This window comes from Pelobates fuscus, chromosome 1 (assembly GCF_036172605.1).
Source record: "Pelobates fuscus isolate aPelFus1 chromosome 1, aPelFus1.pri, whole genome shotgun sequence".
In the NCBI taxonomy this organism is placed as follows: domain Eukaryota; kingdom Metazoa; phylum Chordata; class Amphibia; order Anura; family Pelobatidae; genus Pelobates; species Pelobates fuscus.
The window spans coordinates 354935136-354957314 of record NC_086317.1 but is presented as its reverse complement, the minus strand read 5'-3'; the positions used below and the strand labels follow the sequence as shown (position 1 = coordinate 354957314).

Sequence of the window (22179 nt, the reverse complement as noted above, 5' to 3'; positions counted from 1 at the left end):
CAGGCAAACTCTAATGATGTCATCTAGAGCAATCAGTTGATGCTGCTAGTGTTTTTCAACAAAAAAAGTGTATAGTAAAATTCTGAATGTTCTTATTCATTTACTTTATAAAACAAAATACTGCAGTTAGGGTCAAGGTGAGGGCAATTTTGGCCTCTGTCGGGAATCTGTTTCATCCCTTTTCTCATAGGAGCAATTTCTTCACTGCACATGTCCAGCCTTCTTTCATCATGAGGTTCTCTTCTCAGAGAAACTTGACATTTTGACCGTCACTCTATCAAGCATTCTAGCAGACCCCTCTACAATGTCTTCTGGGGTCCATTTATATCTTAATAGGTCCCTGGGCATTCACTCTAGTAGAGACCATTGCATTATTTGTTTAAAGTAACATTATCTTCACATGGAGCTCTTCAGCTTAACTCTTTGTGATCGTGACTTTGGTATACATGATCTCTTCCTCTTAACCGCGTTGAGAATGCTTAACAGAACAAGAACGAGACTCAATGTTACTAACTCCAACATTCCTAATCGTGTAATACAAAATTAAAAAATGAATACCTGTACAATAACATGTTATAGCAGCCTTTCAAAACCCTTTTACACATATATAGCACATATCCGTGAGATTTCCTTTTTTGTTCAAACATCGTTGTAAGGCTTACACCAACTCCTTTGTGTAAAATGCTCTATTGAGCACTATGGAGACCGTAAAGTCAATTATCCAGATTTCTCTGTTATCAGTAAAGTAGGTTTATTTTTTATTTTTAAAAATTTGTAAATATAATGTTTATTAATTTTCAAGAAACACTAGGTTACGTTATGAAAGGAAGGGACACACAGGTCCCGACTGTCACGTTTAATAAACTTTAGGTGCTGAATGAAAACATGGGAGACTCGCAGGTCTCCGATGATAGTGTTCAAGCGAAAATGGGAGACGCACAGGTCTCAACGTTCGTATATAACAAGACATTAACAGGACAGGTCCAAAAATATGAAATATGCATCTTACATTGAAAGATTCTTGTAAGCTAGGAGTTTGCGGTCTTTTGCCTTGAACAGGTAGTCATGTAGGGAAGAGTTGTGTGAGGAGGAGGGAAGAAAAAAAGAAAACAAAAAAAGGGAGGGAGCGGGGAACGGTTTCTGCACAGTCAGGTAGTCTGTCATGGTGGTGGGGCTTATCCCTGGGTTGGAGTTTGTGCCATTTTATATAGGGGTCATGTGTTTTTTTTTTTTTTTTTATGGATCCGCACTGTACATGATTCAAGGGTTTCATTGGGCCGGCAATTTTATCTTTCTGCCATCATGGACGATGAGTAAGATGGCATTACCATCCTCAAACGCTTGGTCAAGAATCTATGGAAAGCACATGAGGCATAATTTTAATTGCTTGGCAAAATGAAAGTTCAGGTAAAACAAACGAGCTAGTAAAAGTGCTGTCCCTTTAATTAATGGAACATTTCCCTCTGTTTGGCTTCATCATTTATTATGTTCACCAGGCAGTGTAAAGCTGAGCATTATTGTAGCAGTTTTCTTAAATTCTGCTATGCATTAAATGGTAACACTGTAATCTAATGGGCTAGATATTATACAAGCTAATATGCCAATCATGTAATAGAGCTTATAGGTTCTCCAGCAAAAAGGAAAAATAATTTGTGCACTGAGATAAATGTCATAATTTGATCCATGCAGTATGAATATTTTTATGAATGTATAAATAGGTACACAGACTGCAAACGTTAGTGATGACCGAGGGGAGAACGGGTTCATTGCTTATAAATAACATATTCTCAATGGCAAGCATTTTTGCATTGAATGCTTAATTTACTGCATCCAATATAGGTGGTTTTAAAAAGCCATCATATGGTTTTGCTAACTGGGTAACTGAAGAGGAACAAAAAAGGCCAAGCACGAAGACACAGCCAATACGTCCATCCTCTCAGATAGAGACCCAGAGAAGACAAATCCTTGGTCAAATGAGACATGCTGACCCCTACAGAGGTGGGAGCATAGCTTTGCTGCTCTGCTTCCTTAAATCACAAAATTAAATGAATCCATGCCTTCTGCACAAAATGTCCAGCCACTTCTTGCGATCATTGTTTAACTGGACCAATGTAATTTTTTTTGTTTTTGCATTTTGCTTGCACTGTATGTTGTACTCGTACAAAGCTAGGCCTTGAAATGAAAAAAAAATCTGAAACTTAAGACATGATTTTTAAATCTGTATCCACTAAATCGAATTATTTAATGATTTGTCTCTTATGTGCCATTTAATCTGATAACATTTTCAAATTCATAATTTATCCAAGAATGAATATAGAGCACTCAAAATGGCAGTGGCTTTAAGTATTTCAATTTGAATATGTTTTATAAGAATGGGTTAAAAAAAAAACAACAACAAAAAAGCTGGCTATTAACAATACAGCCAGAGCAAATTAGACTTAAAAATAAATAAATTAAAACAAAAATACAAAGTCAAGAATGTATAAACAGTAAAACACTTCATAATATCAATAGGGTATTTCTTTTAATACAAATCCATTATTCAGATATTTTTGTTTATATACTTATGGGAAAATATTTTTGGCCATGTTGGACAAAAAAATATTTTTTTTTTATTTTTGTTGCTGACTGAATTATTTCTTTGCTCCTGGAATGCAGTATTGTGGCTGTGAATGCATTATGTCCAATATCTGTGCAGTATCCATTACAGGAAGAGAATGCTTGCTGCAGCCACTTCATTATACCATTAATATAACCCTACTTAAAATGCCAACCGTGGGGATTGTGTTTTCTAGACTATCTCAAGTATTCTGAAAAGTCACAAGGAGATATTTTTCCAGTAAGCACGATTACAAATTTCAATAAAACCTTTATTGGCAATTATCAAGTGCTCCATATTTATTTTATTTTTTGTATGTATGCTACTTTTGGAGATTCAAAATCTTTCGCTATACGTTCTGTGTCAAGTCTTTTTAGATGTATGTCTGCTTTGTGCAACCCAGATTCCAGTCTCTTTTTTGCAAAATCAGTAAACCATCTATGTTCACTGTAGGTGAGCAGGATTCCAGCAGCCCTTGGAATTTAAGGGAGTCACCAGACCGGTCTTCCAAGACGCAGACAGACAGTAATGCAGAGGTGGAGAGGCAGCGAATCATTCAGGAAATGAGAAAGAAAGCCCCTGTTAATAATGACAACAGCTGGATCAGGCAGCGCAGCTCTAGCGTTACAAAGGATACATCCTCTGTTCCAAGTTTTATGAGAAGGTATGTAACCATTGCAGTTGTATTGTTCTTCGCAAGTATGTGAAATATTTTTGTTGTAATTATATGCTTGAAAAGAGCTTATATTTTGTGATTTTTTTTTTTTTTTTTTACATTTCTGTGATCTAATGCATTTTAGAAGTTTGTGGCTCAAAGGTATATCTAGAAGTATGTTTGACAGTGGTTTCGACAGTGCTATTCTTAAGATTGAGTTAATGAGTCTGGGCTCATGTGAGAAGATCTTGAAAATGGACAAACTCACTGATTCATTCTCAAACCATGGTCTCCTGGTGAAGAATTCAGAAGCGTATCCTCTGGGGACAGTTCAGTTTGTCATACTCCTATGTTCTAACTATATCTATGCTGGCCACCTTATATACCAATATGGCACTCTGTCACCACATAACTGTTCCCAATGTAAGTTGTCTAACCAGTGAGGGGAAAGAGAGAAAAAAAATCCTGTGAAATATTAGTTGTGGTGTGTTGTGTGTTGAGTTTTGGCATCCAGATTCTTGCTGACTTTTTTTTTTTTCTTTGTTCTCAGAGGGGAATCATTAGATAACTTGGACTCTGCTTCGGGGTCTCTACGACCAACTTCATGGGCACATCAGTCATCCTCGTATAGTTCTTTGTCTTCTAGTCAAGAGTTCAGTCGTCCTTCTCAAGTTGTTTCCACCTCCAACCGGACCTTTCTGCGCAACCCGTCATCTAGCTTGCCACAATCATCATCCGGCTCAGTCAAGAGTGCATCTGTATCTCAATCCTCAACTGCACCCTCTACCTTGCCTAGGACACAGACTTCATCTCCATCCAATCAAACACGCAACAAGTAAGTAAATCTGCAAGATAGAAATTATAGGTCACGCCAAAAACACTGAGAAGATATAATAAAACCAAAAATAGGAACAGAAATACAAATAAGAAAAATGGTGAAAATAACACCGCAAGGTGCTAAAGCTAGTAGAAACACAGTTTGTACTTACATATATCAATCAAGATAAAATAGAGATAAGTCCTAATAATAAATGGGCAAATAGAGGGCCAGGTCCACTTGTAGGAACTTGAGTGTAGTGGTGATCTATACAGGTAGAGCTGAAGAGTGGTCAATTTATCTTGTTCCAAATGGAGATATGCAGATAAAAGGGAAACAATTCCAATAGTGCAGACTGCAACTTAAGCTTGTGTAGAAATAAAAACTTCAAAGCAGGAAGGTATTGGACTCACCTATTTGGGAGCTTGGACTAGCTCAGGTATAATTCGCATTCAGTGGCGTCAATCCCCCACTGGTAGGATGTAGGTGTTATTGAGTAGAAGAGGTCCTCAGTGTAAAGGAAAAATAACACAAATATATTGCTCACTGTATAAATATTACAGCAGAAAGTAATATAAACCTAGAATACTCACATTTAAGTGAGCAGAATGTGCTGCTCACTTTTATAGTGTAGGTGGTATAATCCCCACCTGGGATTCTTGAACAAGAGAGTAATTGGATGTAATGGATGACCAGGTTCAAAAATAAAAGAAAATCTTAAAATTGAAAATAAAATGAAACTTAGGGATAAAATAAAAGGTATATGGCAACTGCAGAATAATAGCCAATATTCCTTTAGTAGTATGTTAAAAAGTAATTAAAATTAGCCAAAACGTGTTTCGCCACACAGGGCTTTATCAACTGGCAATTTAAAACACAGACCTGGGACAGAATGGTGTGTATATATAGGCAATAAATCAATTAACAGTTTAAAATTTTATTTTATTTGAGTAAAGGGACAGCATTTATCAACCAGAACCACTATATTAGAATGTAGTGGTGTTGGTGCTTAGAGTAGCCTTTTAAGAACAATATGCTCCATGTAGATGTCCATGGTAAAAAAAAAAGATAAAAACCTGAGGGAATTAGTTGTGCTAGGAGAGTTTTCCTTTAACTTTTGAGCTACTGCTCAGTATTGAGAATTAACCGCTGACTTCATAAGTGAAATTTGTTTCTGGTGATTGAATAAACCAAAGAAAAAATCTTTTATTTATCATGTTCTTGGATGATGTTTCAGAATGTCTTATCTTAATGCTTCTTTCTCCATAAAGAATGCATGATTTTAGTTAACGTTTTGATCGCTGTTGCATTCCAGAACATTATCAGACTTGAAAGAAGGGCTCAGGCATGTTCTTATTCTGTATCTAGGTCAGTGAGTGGAAAGAAATTGTGCTCATACTGTAATAACAGTTTGGGCAAAGGAGCCGCCATGATCATCGAATCACTTGGTCTTTGTTTTCATTTACATTGTTTTAAGGTGAGAGACTGAGGATCTGTAGAGGTATCCTCCGATTACACTATTGCCATGGTTGTGGGTAATCACACTAACCCTGATGTGTGTCAGGCATTATTCCATGAAACAAACTGCAGATCTATTGCTTATGCAAATACGTGAAGTTGCTCTTGCAATTTTTTTATAAAAAGGTTTTAATTAAAACTCCAATATGTAGCTAATGTTTTAGAGATCCTGTGGACAGAATTAGTAGTTTTGGATAGCACAGTACTTTTTTAGCCCTATAATGCTGACAGGTAGGAAATACAGGGTCAGAATCGTGAAATCCCTTTAATGCTTGTTTTCTAACATCTCCTAAAGATCCAGACTTAGATTAATAAAGACAGGGTTTATTTTTGTTAACTTATTTTCCAGTGGTGTTGATGCAAGGTATGGAAATGTCTAATTGTGGTTTACAAATCCTGGAACCTGCCTACCTGCTCAAACCTGTCATGGCGGATATAACAGTCCTCTTTTTAACCTGTTAAATTATGCCTACTCTATAGGACAGTGATGGCGAACCTTTTTGAGCCCGAGTGCCCAAACCGCAATATATGCCAACTTTTTTTTCCTCAAAGTGCCAACACTGCAATTAAACCTGAATACTGAGGTTTAAGTTTAGAAAAAACAACTTGTACAGTTGTCCGAACTAATTAACAACTTTTGTTTTAAAAGAACACAACAGAGAGTTCAATGATACAGATTTTAAATAATGATATAAATAGATAAAATTCTGCTTATATTTATTAGTATCTCCAACAAATGCAATACATACACACAGACTGCAGAACACATTCTCACACCATCCGCTAAATACATACACACACCGTCCGCTAAACCTTTGGTGAAGGGGGGGGGGGGGACAGGACACACCCATCCCTGGTAGTCCGGTGGTAAGTTTGTTTCTGGCAGCTAGGAAGCAGCTCTTCTGTCCTCCTGCGCGATGCTGTGTGCAGCGTTGCCATGGTAACGCGCGGCAACGCTCCACACAGCATCGCGCGGGAGGACAGGGGAGCTGCTTGCTAGAGCCCTCCCCCTGCCTCCTGACCCGGAAGCAGAGTAGGCGCCTGCCATTTCGGGGAGGCAGGTGCCTACTCTGCAGACAGCCAGCAGCCCCCTCTCTCCCGGCGACCTATGGCCGCGTGCCAACAAAGCGGGCCCGGCATGCCACCGGTTCGCCATCACTGCTATAGTAGAATCACAAAATGGCTGCACATGCTTGATAATGAATAGAACATGTTATTGCAGTAACTGCTAAACATGTCACTTTGCATTTATACATTTCCCATGATGCACATGAGCATTAGGGCACAAGGTTCAAGGCAGGTTACCAGTTTACTCCCCCATTCAATTTACTCTTCATATAGTGATGGCGAAAGGGGCCAGGCATTACAAAGCTTCTGGTTCCCTAGCTTGAATGTGTTTTTTCATCATATGGTTACTCCTACTATGCTACTGGCATATGGTGGTGACATTTAAATTACCAAGTAAGTGAGAGATGTTGATCGCATAATCAGAAGTAAACTGAAAACATTAATATTAGGACAGTTGGCGTAACTCAAGGGATAAGTGCTACCCCTCTTGCCTCAACCTGCAGACACTGGAGCAGTATGCTCTTCTTGCAAGTTATGTAGTTATAAAGTGTTTACTTTAGTTTTATTTTTGTGTTCTAAACAAAATTTTGCCTTTTATTTTAGTTGTTTCATGGAATATGCCTCTCCCACTCCTGTTTGTTTGGTGCCAAATTATCATTATTGTTATTATTTTTTTAGGTTGTTCGTCTGCTGGTGGCTTGTGCAGAATTTTCCACCTAATTTACTCCCTTTTGCTTTTTAGCTTGCATAAATCAATAATAAAACGGCTAACATGTCTTCTGCCTATTGCACTATTGGTTACACACTGGCTTTGCTTTCCTCGTTAGTGATCAGAAGCTTTGCAGCATAAAGTCCATCGATACAATAGGTTCTGTTTTTAACTCCTTTTTTTTATGTTTATAAACAGTGTATTGCTTGTGAAGCAGACCTCGGAGGTTCACAATCTGGAGCTGAAGTCCGAATCCGTAACAATGATCTCTACTGCAACACTTGCTACATCAAATTCAAATGTAAGCGTGTGATGCAAGTTCAGTCTCAAAAGTTACATCATCTTAATATAAAGCTGAAATATATATCTGATGAATATAATAACCATTCCATCAAGTTTTGAAAGGAAATATGTTTACAAGTACATGTAAATAAAAATGAGAAACTAATTTCCATGATCATTCAGCCATATACATTCACCTTGGGTTCAACAGTGTTTGAAAACTGGCAGTCTCTATGGTTTTCCATGCTTCACTCCCTGCACAGAAACGCGGAAGACCATAGAGATTGTCAGTTGTCAAACAGTGTTTGACCCCGGTTTTCAAACATTGCATGTGCTCCCTGTCATATACTAAAGGTAGGGATTAGTTTTTCTAATTTTTACATTAAAAAAAATATATTTTCATTCAAAACTTGATGATAAAAAATATTTTTGAGGTAACCGTTGTCCTTTAAGTAATCAAATCAGAATAGGGCTCCACATCGATTAATGAAAGCATATATCTTGGTATGACTTTTTATGTAGAAGCTCCCTGGGTTCAACATAAAGTGCTGGTTGGCCCCCTTCTTGCTCTCCCCCAAATACCGCATATCACAATCCTACTTGCTGAACTTCTCATTTTTGGTGGATTTCCCCATGTCTGCTACTATTTCTCCTCACTCACTTAAATATTCACTGGCAGTTCAGTATAAGTAAGATGGTATTGGTGGAGTGATATCATACCCCCTCCTCCCACAATGGAATTCCCGGAGTTGGTCTGTATATCCATAGCGGATACCCAGGCCAGTTCCACTACCCCATAAACAAGAGGGGATTTTATATAGTGGTCTGGAAGTAGTCGGGAAGATGGTGCCACCTACTGCTAATACTGCTTGGATGAGCCCACACTGTATGGATAACATATCCTATTGTGCCGCCCGGGACTAGTGTAACCACCTGGAGTCCTGTAGGGCTTACTATGCATGGCATGAAGAAGCCGTTTGCGCTTACAAATATAATGGTGGCCCTTGTCAATCTAAATTGCAAACTAACCAAAATGAATTGTCTTGACTTATTTTGAAATTACTGGCTTCATGTATTCGTCCCTTAGGAATATATATTTTAACACAATGCGCATTCAGATGTTGATCTCTTTACCAAAGTTATTAATCCAATAAAGGTATTTATTTATTTTTTATTTTTCCTATTACTCCATCGCTTTTGGTATCTATTTTAAATACAGATGGATAGGAATGGTTACAATAATTGCATATAGATAGATTCTATAATGTTTGTGTACACAGTCTCTTATTTTTAGCCTTTGTATAAATTGTACGAAGACCCTTTCACAAGCTAAATCATTAGTGTGGAACCATTTTCAAAATTCTGTTGCGTGCAACAGCTAATTAAATGTGGTAAAGTGTTTATTACAGATTATACCGTAATGCGAGAAGTTTTTAATGAGTTGAACTTTACTCTCATTGAAAGCTGCAAAATAAATTGTTTACTGTGTGAACACATCCTGTTGTACAATATCCATCTTAAAAGGCAGAAAACAATTGTTTTGCTCTATTAGATCAGTAATCCCAATACTTTGTAAGAAATGTTTCGATTAACCCTCTTTCACCGCAAATTAGTTTGTATAAAAAACAAGCCAGCAAGCAAACCAATTATATGAAACCTTTACGAAAAAGCAAGCTCGGTACCAGTCCTAATACCCTAGTATAGATTGCCGGTCTAGTAGTAGACGTAAGATGCCTTATTAAATAAAGAGCAAAAAAACTTTTAAATGATTTTATTAAATCCCTAACTGGATAAATAAGAAAAATATAAATAAAACCGTGTGAATAGAAGGTGCAAAGAAAAAGGAAAAACAAAATATTAAAATATGACTAACTGCTGGAGCCTAGTGATGTTATCCAAAAAAGTTAAACCTCCACTTTTGGTGAAGATGCAGACTGAATTAACCCTGATATAATGTTGCAAAGGATTGCAACAAAATAAATACTGGTGAGGACGTCCAGCGATGCTCTAGCACAGGTTTTCTGTGCTATGATCCAAGAAGTGCCCTCTAGTGGCTGTCTAGTAGACAGCCACTAGAGGTGGAGTTAACCCTGCAAGTTAATTATTGCAGTTTATAAAAAAAAACTGCAATAATTACACTTGCAGGGTTAAGAGTAGTGGGAGTTGGCACCCAGACCACTTCAATGGACAGAAGTCGTCTGGGTGCCTGGAGTGTCCCTTTAAGAGGACCATCTTATAGGTAGTTGGGTTAATCCTGTTGCCATTCTGCAGCCATTTTAGGTAATACCGTAGTTTAAATAATTGCGCACATAAAGTAAATACATTTGCCTGGCTGGAACCAGGCACCTCTTTTATATAAAACCTTGGAAGTTGCTATGACAGCCTGTACTTATGCCTGTAATGTGTGTACAGAGACCTATCTACCTCACTACTGTTCAGAGTAGATGCTTGTCTTAATTTGTCTATAATGTGTCTCACATGTGAGTGAGGAGAGGAGCTGGACGTGAGGAGAAAGCAAGTGGAGAGCTGTATAATTTTTTGTATTGTGTTTCAATGCTGACGCTATATCTATCAGTGCTACACGTACACACACTGTTCACAGATGCTGCTGCACACATACCATTCTTTGATTGAGCTGCATATACCATGGTATGGTTACATGAATGAATGGACTAGAATGCAAACGTCAGCTGAGTTGGTTTTAATAGATATTTATTTAAAGTAGATTTTATGTTGATATTAGTTCACAGAAAATATGGGTTAAATTATATTCTCTTTTGCATATGCTCTTTTAACAGCTGGACATCCCACAGCAATGTGAAGATCCTATTATTGTGGAGGCACTCCTACAAATCGCCGAGGAAGATGGATCAGATCCGGATGTGAATGTGTGCTATCTATAGCTATTTGTGAGCAATCTCACAGAGCATAGCAATTGCCTTTTTTTTTTTGCTTGAATGACTTTTCATTGTGTTGTATTTATAAGGTAATCATACTTTCAGTGTTCTGAATTTCTGAGTTCAGTATGTATAAAGTCCTCTTTTATTAAGTCATTTTGAAATATTTTTGAGTCTCCTTCAATTGTTGAGCTTTCAGTGGAATCTGAAGAAGGTATTTTGTTAAAGAAAGTAAAAAATATATATTTAAGGAATCGATCCAAGTTAATTATACATGCATTTTTTTTTCTATCTTTTCCCTCTATAGCAATAGTAGGTCTGCAGAACAAAATGACATTAAATTGAAATGCACTCAGACTTTGTATGTTTGGTACTTTACCAAGTGAAGCATTAAACCTGCTTTTTGGCGAGGGATAGGCTTGATGCAAATTCTGACTATGTTTAATGCTATAAAATTGTTTGTGCAGAAATCTATCAGGGAAAAGAGGTTTCCATTAAATGTTTTTGAAAAACGTTGTTGAAAGTTTTTTTTGTTTTTTGTTTTTTCCAAAACAAAACATTTCTGTAACTAAAAAAAAAAATTATAATCTGATTTCTTTTGTAAATAAATTTATTGTGACTGCATTTGAGTGAGATGTTTATTTCCAATATTAAGTAAATGTTATTGAAGCTGTTACTGGAGTGAGTAGTGAAGATCCAGTTGAAATAAAAAAAAGCACACAGTTATCGCTGCAGCTCATATTTTGAGTATTTAAGAAAGATAGAATCAATCACAGTGCTTTCTGCAGGGTCTACCCTCACTGGGCTGGCCTAATGTAAGCAGCTGACCTGCCAGTAAAGGAGGAAGACATGTCCGTTTCAGGAAGGGGGGGAGCCGGTGATTGTGTCACTGGCAGGCACCCTTTACTTTTCTCCCACTAGTGTCCTGAATCTACTGTGTTGTGTCTTTTGGAACGTGATGCTTAAAAAAACTTGACAAAAGGCAGAGCTTCCTCTGTCAGGCTTTGTCAGTTCAATCAGCCATCACTAGAAACATCTGTGGGGGTCATGCTGCCTCCCACAGCTCCTGAGAGTTAGATCCATGGGATCTTCTATAGACATCAGTCTAGTACACGCAAAGCAAGCTGTAGAAAGAAGATGGCGTCACATGCAGCGGCAGACACATGCAGCAACCTAAACCAGGACATTTTCAGATGGAGCCAAGCACCTGTGCATCCAGATAGCTGTAAACCACTATTCATTTAGATTTCCCCTCAGTTTGTGTGTTGAGAGCTGGTGCAGCCAATGTGGTGGCCACATTGAAACTGTTGGCAGTCTGTACATCGTCAAAGTTAGCAGCTGGCTAAAAGCAGGGAGGAGTGAGGGAACACTGTAAGTCTTTCACAACTGCCCCTTCACAGTTCCCAGTACAGTGTGACCACAAATTGCATCTTTAATGTGTCTCTTGCAGGCGCCAACTATTGCACTGAAGCATCAATCCCCAGTCTCAACCAGGTGGTATCTGGCACCAAGACATTAGCAGCAGATCATTTACGTCCTGCAAGATGGTGTCTCTATGTATAGGATTTGATTTAGCAACTGAGGAAAGGGTTTTAGGGGTGATTTCTGATTAGTAAAAGGTAGACAGACAATGTAATAGAGCAGCAGGAAATGCTAGCAGAATGCTTGGTTGTATAGGGAGAGGTATTAGCAGTAGAAAGAGGGATGTTCTCATGCCATTGTACAGAACACTGGTGAGACCTCTGTAATGGACCGTTTCACTTACAAGAGGATAAAACCCAGTTTAGGCGATATGCCCCTTTCTGAGAGACAGGCACAGCTACTGCAGAACACCACACTCCCGAACTGGATACAAAATAGCACTCCAAACTGGAACCTCACGAATAGCTGCTAGCAGACGAACAGGAAAAGCAGACATCAGCTTACACTCCTAGCAATCAATCTCCAACAGCATACAGTGAATCCCCCCAAGAACGAGACAAGGCTCCGTGTTGAGGGTCAAGCAGTGGTCTGAGGTGCTGGGGCACCCAGCCTGGTTTTTATTACATGAGTACACATACAGGCCACACCCAGGGGGAGGCATAAAATAACCAATAGTATCACGGGTGCAACCCACACATCCCCTCCCCTTAGTGTGACACATAATCCCATTATACATACAGTAAAAATACAGTTTCCACACATACTCTGTAACTTTAAAACCATACATCACATTCACATAAAAATACATATCCTCAATCAATCCATTCAGGGGAACAACATATTAAAAAATGGCATGAATCAGACCAGGGGTTCAAAAGTTAGTAAAAGTATCTCTTGTTCCCCCTGGCTGGCAGAAAAAACTTCCCCACAATGCATCCTGGTTTCCTCCCTTCTGCCCTGGAGATAATTGGAGAAGTAATCCAATTATCCAGGACTAGAGGCAGACTCCATTAACCACATGGTTGCAAAACGACATAAAACACTTTAAAATACATAAAGTCACATTTTATACATTAAACACAGACATGTAACATATCCCCAGATAGCTCAGGTCTGCGTGCACATTATTAGGTGAATGGCACGCAGACCACACAAATACAGTTTAATTGCCATGGAGCCAAAGTCTTTCCCATAGTCTTTGATTATATGAATAGGCTCCATGGCATAGCTATCTGGGGGGTATCACTGCTCACACAGGGCAAGTACCGAATGGCCCCACTGTATTTAAAGGGCCAGAATGAGTGACATGCACTCTGTTAGGGCCGAATACTGTTTTTAAAGGGCCCAATCTCCCAGGGACCATAATCACATGGCAAGAGGCTGGCAAGCAGTCCTCTCCAGGCCCAAGTGGCGAAGGGCACTTCGTCACAACCTCACTTGGAGTATTGTATGCAGTACTGGAGATCACATATTCAGAAGGATATTGATACTTTAGAGAGAGTTCATAGAAGGGCTTTTAACCCCTTAAGGACCAAACTTCTGGATTAAAAGGGAATCATGACATGTCACATATGTCATGTGTCCTTAAGGGGTTAAACTGGTTCATGGATTGCAGGATAAAACTTACCAGGAAAGGTTAAAGGATCTTAACATGTATAGGTTGGAAGAAAGACGAGACAGGGAGGATATGATAGAAACATTTAAATACATAAAGGGAATCAACACTGTAAAGGAGGAGACTATATTTAAAAGAAGAAAAATTACCATAACAAGAGGACATAGTCTTAAAGTAGAGGGACAAAGGTTTAAAAATAATATCAGGAAGTATTAATTTACTGAGAGGGTAGTGGATGCATGGAATAGCCTTCCAGTTGAAGTGGTAGAGGTTAACACAGTAAAGGAGTTTAAGCATGTGTGGATGGGATAGGCATAAGGCTATCCGAACTATAAGATATGGGCAGGGACTAATGAAAGTATTTAGAAAATTGGGCAGACTCGATGGGCCAAATGGTTCCTTTCTGCCGACACATTCTATGTTTCTATATCCCACAGATGCCCAATCAGATTTAAATCTGGGGAATTTTAGAGGCTTTAGAGACTTGAACACTTTGTCATGTTCCTCAAACCATTCCTGAACAATATTTGCAGTGTGACAGGGTGCATTATCCTCCTGAAAGATGACAATTACAAGAAAACTTACAGGAACGATAAGTTGAAGTGGACCCTGATCAAACGATCTTACAGTCTATCGGAAGTGGGGTATAAAACACATTAGGACAGGAAATGGCAATCGAATAAGGTGGGAGTGAAGCAGAGCTGGAGGAGAGAGTAGAGTACTTCCCTTTAGGAGAGAGCAAGAGAAAGGTATGTAAGGTAGAGCTTACTCTTGGAGGTCATAAGCTAAAGATATGGGTTTTAAGGCACTTCCTAAATGATTGAAGACTAGGGGAGAGTCAGATGGCAGAAGGAAGGCTATTCCATAGGAAGGGAGCCACCCACGATAAATCCTGTAAGCGTGAGTTGGCTGTACAGGTGTGAGTAATGGACAGGAGAAGTCACAGGCAGAGCGGAGAGACAGAGCAGTGCATACCTATGGATCTGTGAAGAGAGATGAGGGGCTAAAATTGTTAAGTGCTTTATAGGTATGGGTTAGCACTTTGACTCCTATTGGAAACAGGAAGCCAATGTAAGGACTGACCGAGGGGTGAGGTGTTCGAGGACTGACAAGAGAGGAAAATCAGTCTGGCGGCAGCATTCATTACAGACTGTAGTGGACCAACACAGCTTTTGGGAATACCAATTAGGAGAGGGTTACAATAATCCATGCGGGAAATTACTAGAGCATGGACAAGCTCCTTGGTAGCATCTTGCGTAAGAAAGGAGCGGATACAGACTATGTTTTTAAGATGGAATCTACAGGATTTGGCAACATACTGGATGTATGTTTCAAAGGTGAGGCCAGAATTAAGTATGATGCCAAGACAGCGCACTTGCAGGGATGGACTTATGTGAATACCACTAATTTGAAGGGAGAGCGAAAGAAGAGGATCAGTGTTAGGAGGAGGAAAGACCAGGAGCTCCGTTTTAGAGAGATTGAGTTTCAGAAAGCGGGAGGACATCCAGTCAGAGATGGAAGAAAGGCAAGCAGTGACACGTTGCAGGACAGCAGGGAAAAGGTCCGGGGAGGAGAGAGATATCTGGTTGTCATCAGCGTACAGGTGGTAGTGGAATCCAAAAGAGGTAATAAGTTTGCCAAGAGATGCAGTATAAAGGGGACCAAGAACAGAGCCTTGGGGGACTCCAACTGAGACAGAATGAGGGGAGGAGGTATCATTAGAAAAGGAGACACTGAATGAGCGTTGGGAGAGATAAGAGGAAAACCATGAGAGGACAGAGACCTAGTGTGACGAAGTGCCCTTAGCCACTTGTGCCTGGAGGGGACTACTGGCTAGCCTCTTGCCTTCCAACTATGGCCCCTGTGCTGATAGCTGTATTTTCCCCTGCAGAAAGGTTTATTTGTGTATTTCTGCCGGGGCGTTCGGAACTTTCAGTATGTGAGTAGTGCTACCCCAGATAGCTATGCCATGGAGCCTATTCGTGTAACAAAAGACTATGGAAAAGACTTTGGCTCCATGGCGATTGAACTCTATGTAGGTGATCTGAGCGCCATTTGGTAATAATGTGCGCTCAGATCTAAGCTATCTGAGAATATGTTGCATGTATATGTTTTATGTAGTAATTGTAACATTGTGTAATTTTATGTCTTTTTGTAACCATGTGGTTAGTGGAGTCTTGCCTCTGTCCTGGGAGATAATTTGATTACTTCCCAATTATCTCCAGGATAGAGAGGAGGGATTGTGATATCACTGTGGGAGTGTTTTGTTTGTATTGTCTGTGATTGGCTAATATCCAATATGTGTCCCATTGTTCCATCAGGTCCCCTAGGGGAGTGTCCACGTGGTGGACACTTGCATAAATTCCTGGCAGGTAGCACTCAATAAACCAGAACTACTTGATCATTTCTTGAAGCCTTGGCTCATGCTTGGGGGATGGGATAACTACACTCTTGGGAATTGCTATATCACAATACTCCCCTGAGTATAAGCTCTTGTAAGAGCTTGTTCCTGGTTCCTGCTCTCTGGATATAGGAGAGGTCTACCCACCGGAAGCTGGATACTGGCCTTGTGTCCAGGGTGGGTGAAGGACGGCGAGACCCCGGCGCAGCTGCATCGCTGGAAGTGGGGTCTGCAGTGCTGATGGTGTCGGTTGGAGTCCTCGGCAAGCACTAGGAGCATCGATTGGCAGAGGTACTTGGTGATGTCATAGTCACTGGGTATTGCCACATCCACCAACACTGCATTCTTCTGTTTCTTGTCTACCACCACAATGTCAGGTTGGTTGGCTGTTGCTTGCTTGTCTGTCTGGATCTGAATGTCCCATAGGATCTTAGTACCAATATGTTGTTTTTCTAAGGATGCTTTAGCTAACTGTCAGCCACATCAGAAACCACAGGTAGCCCGCAGGAATACAGATTGAATTATTTTTCCTGCCCTCCTCTCCCACCTGCCTGTTACGATGTATATGAAAGTACAGATCTTGGGATGAAGACAAAAATGCTTGTGTAAGAAACTGTTTATCTAGTATTTTAGTCCAAAACATAGTATTAAATTACATTATTCTATTACTTTTTTTTACTCAAGCATTTTGATCTCTATTTATTAATCATTTTCCAAATGCTTTAATACTGTTTTAAAAAAAAAAAAAATATATATATATATATATCTATATATATATATATATATATATCTATAGAAGTCACCATTAAAGTATGTGGACATGTTTGTAGATAAATTGCTTGGAAAGTTTTTCTAACAATAGTAAATAAGATTATCGGGACCCCCCCAAAATGAAATAAAACTTTTTTACTTACATTAATTCCTTCAACGTGCGGGGCTCGACGCATGTGCCCTGTCTCCGCTGGCTGAGATTATAATTATTAATAACATCAGCCAATCCAATGCTTCCCCGTAGGGAAGCATTGAGGGACTTAGTGACCATGTGGAGCAATCACCTTGTGCAACCAATCAGCATCTCTATAGAAAACATTCAGCATTCCCATGCAGAGTGTGGGAACGTTGAACAGTGGTCCTGCAATCCAAGAAGTCTCTCTAGTGACTGTCCAAAAGACAGCCGCTAGAGGTGACTTTAGGCTGCAATGTAAATACTGCCTTAACTCAGAAAAGGCAACGTTTATACTATTGAGTCTTCAGGGACATCAAGCTGATGGAGTTCTGGTGCCTATAGTGTGGCTTTAAGCACATCCAATGCAAAGTTATATTGTACTGCTCTGTGTTTGTTTTAAGAGCAAGTATGATTGCTCTCTATCTTATAAACCAACCACACTGTATTAAATGTCTAAACTATATTGTGGTATAGTTAGAAATGGCTTGGCATAGGCTACATACAAAAAAAATGATACAGTAGTAAGCCAACATATTTTGGAAAGCCAAGTGTTATTAGACTGAAAAATATTTGCTGACAATCTTGACTTAACCACAAAAGTGACCAAAATTCCATCAGTAGAGCAACAATCCCCATGATGCTTTAATATTTGTGGTACTTGTAGTTCTGCAGTGTGTAAAACACATTTTTTTTTGGCATCCACTGCTAAAACATTTACAAGACGAGCATCCTAAAATGATTGTTAAAGACATGTTTGGAGGTTATCAACAGGGCCGGACTGGGGATACAAAGCAGCCCTGGAAAAAAAAAATCTATGCCAGCCCCATAAGTTATTGCGCCATATATTGTCGCATGTAATATGTAAGGATATGTCTTGCCACCCCAGATGATTGAGTTTTTATATATATATATATATATATATATATATATATATATATATAGCTTTTTCTAATATAAAATATTGGTCCTTTCAGAGTAAAACATTTAATTATACAGTAAGCATACTCACATGCAGACACAGACAATCTCACTGACACACACAAGCTCATTGATACACAGCCTCATAGACAAACAATTTCACTAATATACATAAGCTCATTGACATAAAAACACAAGCTCACTCACTAGTAGGCACACACACATGCAAGCAAGCTCACTCACTAGCATGCGCACACACACACAGCTTAATGTAGTGGTTCTGGTGTCTATAGCCTGTCCCTGCAGGCTTTTGAATGTAAACACTGACTTTTCAGAGAAAAGGCAGTGTTTACATTGCTTCCTAGTGACACCTCTAGTGACAGACACTCAGACGGTCACTAGAGGCGCTTCCTGTGTCAGTGCGGATTGGCTGAGATCATCAAGCTTGATGATCTTAGTCATAGAGGCAGAGACCCGCACGACGTTGGAAAAAAAAGTGAGTAAAACACGACTGACACACACACACACACCATGACACAGACAGACACACACACACACACACACACCGTGACACAGACAGACAGACATACATACAAACCATGTTACAGACACACCATGACACAGACACACACGCCATGACACAGACAGACACACACACACACACACACACCATGACACAGACAGACAGACACACACCATGACACAGACATACAGACACACACCATGACACAGACAGACAGACAGACAGACAGACACACACACCATGACACAGACAGACAGACAGACACACACACACACACACACACACAGCATGACACAGACAGACACACACACAGCATGACACAGACACTTGTTGCTACCTGTGTGGGTGGGCTGACTAATAGGTGTCCTGCGGCCGCATGGAGAGCTTGGATGGCGGCCGCAGGGGAAGCTCTTCTGGCCGCTGGGGGAGCAGGCTGTTCTGTCTCTGCTCCCCCTCCCTCGCGCGCTAGAAATAGACCGGGGCCGGAATATGACGTCATATTCCGGCCCCGGTCTCATTAAGCTTCACGCGAGAGAGGGGGGGAGCAGAGACAGAACAGCCTGCTTCCCCTGCGGCCGCCATCCAAGCTCTCCATGCGGCCGCAGGACACCCACATGTCTCCCCGGCCCCAGGTGCTGACGGCCCACCGGGAAATTTCCCGGTATCCCGGTGGGCCAGTCCGGCCCTGGTTATCAAAATATAAAATACCATGATATATTTTTAGGAAATGTGTTCATCATAAAGTTTAAGATTACTCTGAGTTAAGACTTTTCATGGGGAATGTCGAAGAATTGCCAAAATCAGTGTCTATTGGCTGTTTGTGGTACTTGTGGCTAGATTCCCAGCATTATTCATGCTCTTTGCTCATTTTAATAGGCACTTATAATATAATCTGCTTTTCATATAAAATTTTTATTAATATTACATTGCTATTTCAGGTGTTGAAAAATTATTAGTGTATGTATAAAATTCCTGTTTTCATCTATTCTATTCCTCTGTATGTTTGTACCAGAGATATGGATGCATTTTATAACTGATTTTGAAACATGTAATTTATTGACGTGTTTTGCCATTTTAACAGATGCAGATGTTAGTAGTTATATACATTACATTTAAAAGGATCAATGTGGGTATTGGTCACTGACTTGGGATCCAGACGTGTTCTGCTATATGGTTTGTTCCTTCTTCCTCTGTTAATAGAACAATTGGCACCTTTCAGACAGGTATCAAAACCTCTGCCTGTTCTCCTCCCAGGTAGGTCCTGATACCTCCAATGCCTTTACAAAGGGGCTTGCAACTCACAGGCCTAGCTTTTTCCACTGACTTTGCACATACACTTTTTGCTCTCAAGCCAACTCTTTACCTTCATATTTGCAATACCAGGGAGAAGTGCAGTCCGAAAGCAGAACATAAAACTACCATATAGTACATAATTTCCACCCAAATGACCATAACATTAGACTTAAGGTAACATACTCAATACAATACATGAAACAGTCATATGGGGAATCATACAGGCAACCACATACAACAATAAAATATAACTGTAACAAAGGAGGTAGGGGTGTTAGGGGAACATAGACAATACAAATTATACTATTCTGTATGCATTACCATTATATGCAAATGTGGGCAAAACATGTTAACTAGGAGCGTACATCAAATTGATGGTTATGTGACACACATTTCCACTTAGATAATTGTAGATCCCTTACAGTGACCCCTCCTTCGTTTAATGGACTGGCAGACTGGACTAAGTTTATAAGGTCCTTTTCAATTATGACATGGGCAGTTAAGTTGTTCATGATGCCCAGTTCCATTTCATGGCCTCCAATGCCCCAATCAATGTTTACTTAGCTGTGGGCAATGTGTGTTCCTCCTGCTACCTGGAAAGTCACATTATGCCTTGCCTGGAGGTGGGACTGAATTCATAGGAGGTTAATTAAAATCAAGGTAGCTCCTCGGACAAGTCCTCAGTCCTTGGAAAATTTGGCTGTTCACCAGTAAAAAATATTGGTAGCTTCGGAAACCTCTCTGGTAGCTGTGTGTGGAAACAGGTCTGAGCTTGTACACAGACTTGGGCTCTGATTGCAATCTTATCTGAGCTGTGGTGTGGGACATTCTATGCAGTTTTTTTTTTAAGGTATCCTACTTGGCTACACCAGTAGAACATATAATCCAGGCGTTCTACTAGAGGGAACGTTCTGGACAGTTGTGTGGTAACAGGCATTGACACAGCCCTGGTCAAGGAACTGCAGATAGATGGAGTCTGCGGTGCAACTGGTTGCGCTGCAGATGATATCCTTGTGCCCTTAGTCCATATATTGAACTGGCTACTTGGGGAGGACTTTGGTCTCTCATCAAGTCACAGATCACTGAAGCCATGCTCTTAAAAAAAATTCTCTAGAGCAATAAGCTGGAGTTCCTCCATCACTGTGGACCAGTTTTAGACTACTCTGTATAGTCTGTATGCATATTCACCACTAGAGTCATGCTCCGTTTTTCACAAACCTCAGAACTTCTGCCAATAGGCTCCTAAAGACAGCCTGGTAGGCTTTGGTAGCACAGCCAGTAAGTAACCCAGTCTTCTAGGTCATTTTCATTTAGGATATACTGCCACTCAAAATCTTACAGGTATCCATAGATGTACTCAAAATGCATTGAAGGGTAGTTTCTTTCTCCTGCTGCCAGTAGCACTCTGTGGGGATCCAGCTCCCTCTTGTCTATTTTCTATATCTGCTAGTCTTAGCTGATGGGCCTGCTCCTTATCACAGTCCTTGATCTTGACTAGCAGTTTGGTGACCTCTGCTGTCACATGCCTCACCACTTTCTGAAAAGTTTGAAAGGGATATATCTAATCCCTTGTGTGTGTTCTGCTTTTAGGGATCCCTTGCATGGGTTCTTCCCTGACTTGGTGAAGAATTTGATAATCATATGATCAGGAGTCATAAATACCTTTTTGAAGTATATTAGTCCTTTGGCATTCAGCCTGTAGTTTGATTATTTTTGTCTTTTCAATTATTTTCGTACCCGTTTTCTAAGTATTTTAAGATGTGTACCTGGGGTCCATTCAGATGAGTGTGGGTATTTACTATGACTCAGATCAAAGAGTGGGTTAGTTATGGCATCACATAAAGCAATATCAGTTGCATCTGAGTCTGGGTTCTCTAAGAGTGACTGTGATTCAGAGTTTTCCCTTGAGGAAAAAAGTCAGGCTTTTTTCTACGAATAGCTTTCCATGCTTTTTTTTTTTCCCCTCTTGTCTACACTAGAGTGTGTTTTTGCCACCCATTTTGATACTGTGTTGATAATGTGATTTAATAAAATATTGACACTTTCTTGTTTAAGAGTATTTAGGAAGTGTAAAATGATTGTCGATACATTACCTTTGGTTTTCGGTAGCTTCCCACATTTGTTTTAAGCCTTTACCTCATTGCCTAGATGTATCCTCAGTCGATCAGATATATCTGAATGTGACGAGACCAATCTCGCCACATTGCATTGGAGGAGCCTGGTTGCCCGCCTGCTGCCTTTGGATTATGGACCGGCAGCTAAAGGGTTAATTTTACTGTGCAGAAAGATTTATTCTTCCCTTTCTGCACAGCCGTTCGGTAGATGCTATCTACCGAACAAACAGCCTGTTTGCAACCTCCCCAGAGCCGTGGGAAGCCGACCGGCGCCGTTAATTGGCCACCCAGGAGCTGGAGTGTGCTGCCAATTTACCTGGGTGATTGTTACTGGGTGGCCGCTGTTACACTTAGCGGCCGCTAGGTGGCGGTGTTCTGGAGCTCCCCAGGCAGCCAGCGCTT

General features: G+C 40.1%; 1 protein-coding gene across 7 annotated transcripts in view; it reads left to right on the top strand.

The window, feature by feature from the left end:
* Positions 1 to 10532, top strand: part of LMO7 (LIM domain 7) — a 141772-nt gene extending 131240 nt beyond the window's left edge. For 6 of the 7 annotated variants that reach the window (XM_063425890.1, XM_063425884.1, XM_063425895.1 and 3 more), the window contains 6 exons: positions 1840 to 1998; positions 3053 to 3263; positions 3805 to 4089; positions 5440 to 5548; positions 7565 to 7667; positions 10447 to 10532. In XM_063425890.1, the coding sequence (XP_063281960.1) occupies positions 1840 to 1998; positions 3053 to 3263; positions 3805 to 4089; positions 5440 to 5548; positions 7565 to 7667; positions 10447 to 10469 (890 nt within the window). In that variant the 3' untranslated portion in view covers positions 10470 to 10532. The remainder of the gene's footprint in view (positions 1 to 1839; positions 1999 to 3052; positions 3264 to 3804; positions 4090 to 5439; positions 5549 to 7564; positions 7668 to 10446) is intronic. The other variant, XM_063425901.1, reaches the window with a different exon arrangement.
* Positions 10533 to 22179: the final 11647 nt, after the last annotated feature.